The 2,178-nt window shown below is 39.8% G+C and overlaps 1 protein-coding gene across 2 annotated transcripts; it reads right to left on the reverse strand.

Moving 5' to 3' along the window:
• Positions 1–2,178, reverse strand: LOC306796882 (H-2 class II histocompatibility antigen, A-U alpha chain-like). Of its 2 annotated transcripts, XM_079295947.1 has the most exons (5): positions 2,104–2,178; positions 1,909–2,055; positions 1,548–1,793; positions 559–843; positions 1–302 (listed from the first exon to the last, which is right to left on the reverse strand). In XM_079295947.1, exons 2-5 carry the CDS (start codon positions 1,997–1,999, stop codon positions 181–183), a joined length of 744 nt encoding a protein of 247 aa, XP_079152073.1. In that variant the 5' UTR covers positions 2,000–2,055; positions 2,104–2,178; the 3' UTR covers positions 1–180. The 2 variants fall into 2 exon arrangements, with proteins under 2 accessions (XP_079152073.1, XP_079152072.1); XM_079295946.1 differs by having other exon boundaries at positions 1,909–2,173.

The following is a 2,178-nucleotide window of genomic DNA, read 5'->3' on the forward strand; positions in this document are numbered from 1 at the left end:
ATGAAGACGATTAGACGATGAAGACGATTAGACGATGAAGACGATTAGATGATGAAGACGATTAGATGATGAAGACGATTAGATGATGAAGACGATTAGACGATGAAGACGATTAGATGATGAAGACGATTAGACGATGAAGACGATTAGATGATGAAGACGATTAGATGATGAAGACGATCAGCTGCACTCGTTTCCTTTGATGAGGAAGAAGGTTCCAGCAGCGACACCGAGCAGACCGACCGTCAGACCGACTCCACAGAAGACCGCCGGACCAATGCTGGGCTGAGGCAGCTGCACATCTGGAGACAGAAAACAGAGACATTAAGGTTCATCTGCACATCTGGAGACAGAAAGAGACAATAAGCTTCATCTGCACATCTGGAGACAGAAAACACACAGACATTAAGGTTCATCTGCACATCTGGAGACAGAAAGAGACATTAAGCTTCATCAGCACATCTGGAGACAGAACACAGAGACATTAAGCTTCATCTGCACATCTGGAGACAGAACTGAGCTGTTTGTTTGTTGTGCAGATGTTCATAAGGTTCTCACCATAGAACTTGGTCTGTGGCTGGTCCAGGGCCAGATGTTTCACCGTACAGCCGTAGATGTCTCCCAGCTGTGGGGTGAACTCCAGAGTGGAGAACTGGTTGAAGGTTCCGTCCTTGTTGACGAAGGGAACGTTGCTGCTGCTTCCGTCAGTGACGTTCTCCTGGTTCTTGGTCCAGGAGATCTCCACAGGAGCAGGATAGAAACCAGTCACATGACAGACGAGGGAGTTCTTCTGTCCTGGTTCCACTTTGTCTCTGGTGTAGATCATGTGACTGGAAGGAGGATCTGAACAGAACACACTCTTCTTAAAACGTTCTCAAGAGATGAATCGTTACTTTGATTATTCTCAGGTTCTAAATGTTCTAATGTCTCATGTTTCATGTTCTCATGTTTGTTTGTTGTTCAGACTGTTAGTAAACAAACGGATGAGAACAGAGTATTAAGAACCTTGTTGAAGTTGTTCTGTCAGACTTTCGTTGTTCTTTAGAGGAACTCTGGCTGTTTGTCCTTCAATCAACAATAAATATCTGAAATATACGTTTGGTTTAAAGTGTGAACACAAAATAAAACAAACATCAGATAAATGAACAAACACATGAAAGTAAACAACATACAATGATTTCATGATGCTGATGTTTTACATGAAGTATATTTTATTTACAACAGTCAGATGTTAACAGTTCAAACAGCTGAAGACACATTAAAAACATTAATATGTATAATAATAAATATGTTTATATATATGTATATATACATAAATATATTTGTGTATGTATATACACATATATATATACATATACACACATATATATATATATATACACACATATATATATATATATGTGTGTATATATATATATATATACACACATATATATATATATATATATATACACACATATACACACATATATATACACACATATATATACACACATATATATACATATACATATATATATATAGAAGTATGAAGTGTTTGTCTTTACCTTTCTCCAGTGGGAACTCCTTTAAGGCTTCACGATCATTTTTCAGGTTCTGTTTGCAGATCTCTAGATTAGCCACAGCTTGTTCATAACCTGTTGGGTAGGTAATGTGATCTACAAAACTGGGCTGAGGATCGACTCCTTTCTTGTGTTTGAAGTCTGCGTACCAAAGCTCTTCACCATCCAGACCGACCATGAACTCTCCACCAGAGTCTGAACAGCCAAGAAGACAAATGTCCTCATGAAGAACTGAAGAGAAAACAAAGTTCAGCTGAAGACCGTTTGTTTGTTTGTTTGTTGTTCAGTCTGTTAGTAAACAAAGTGTTTGTTTATTTCAACCATCAGAGTGAAACATGAAACTTACCATCAGCTGAGACCCAGAAGACACCAGAGAGGACGAGGACCACCATCATCTTCATCATCTTCATCAGCTTCATCACCTTCATCACCTTCATCAGCTCCCTGTAGACCTGAACCCGACTGAGACTCTGAACTGGTCTGAGACTCTGAACTGGACTGAGACTCTGAACTGGTCTGAGACTCTGAACTGGTCTGAGACTCTGAACCGACTGAGACTCTGAACTGGTCTGAGACTCTGAACCGTCTGAGACTCTGAACCGTCTGAGACTCTGAA

This window comes from Melanostigma gelatinosum (genome assembly GCF_949748355.1).
Source record: "Melanostigma gelatinosum genome assembly, chromosome: 23".
In the NCBI taxonomy this organism is placed as follows: domain Eukaryota; kingdom Metazoa; phylum Chordata; class Actinopteri; order Perciformes; family Zoarcidae; genus Melanostigma; species Melanostigma gelatinosum.

What these genes read in the sequence shown, in the direction of transcription:
- LOC306796882 (XM_079295947.1), bottom strand. Translation starts at nt 1,999, where the DNA reads ATGAAGGTGATGAAGGTGATGAAGCTGATGAAGATGATGAAGATGATG. An exon ending in CTTCTGGGTCTCAGCTGATG is followed by an intron (nt 1,794 to 1,908) that starts GTAAGTTTCATG and finishes TTTTCTCTTCAG; the next exon opens with TTCTTCATGAGGACATTTGT. An exon ending in GCCACAGACCAAGTTCTATG is followed by an intron (nt 303 to 558) that starts GTGAGAACCTTA and finishes TTCTGTCTCCAG; the next exon opens with ATGTGCAGCTGCCTCAGCCC.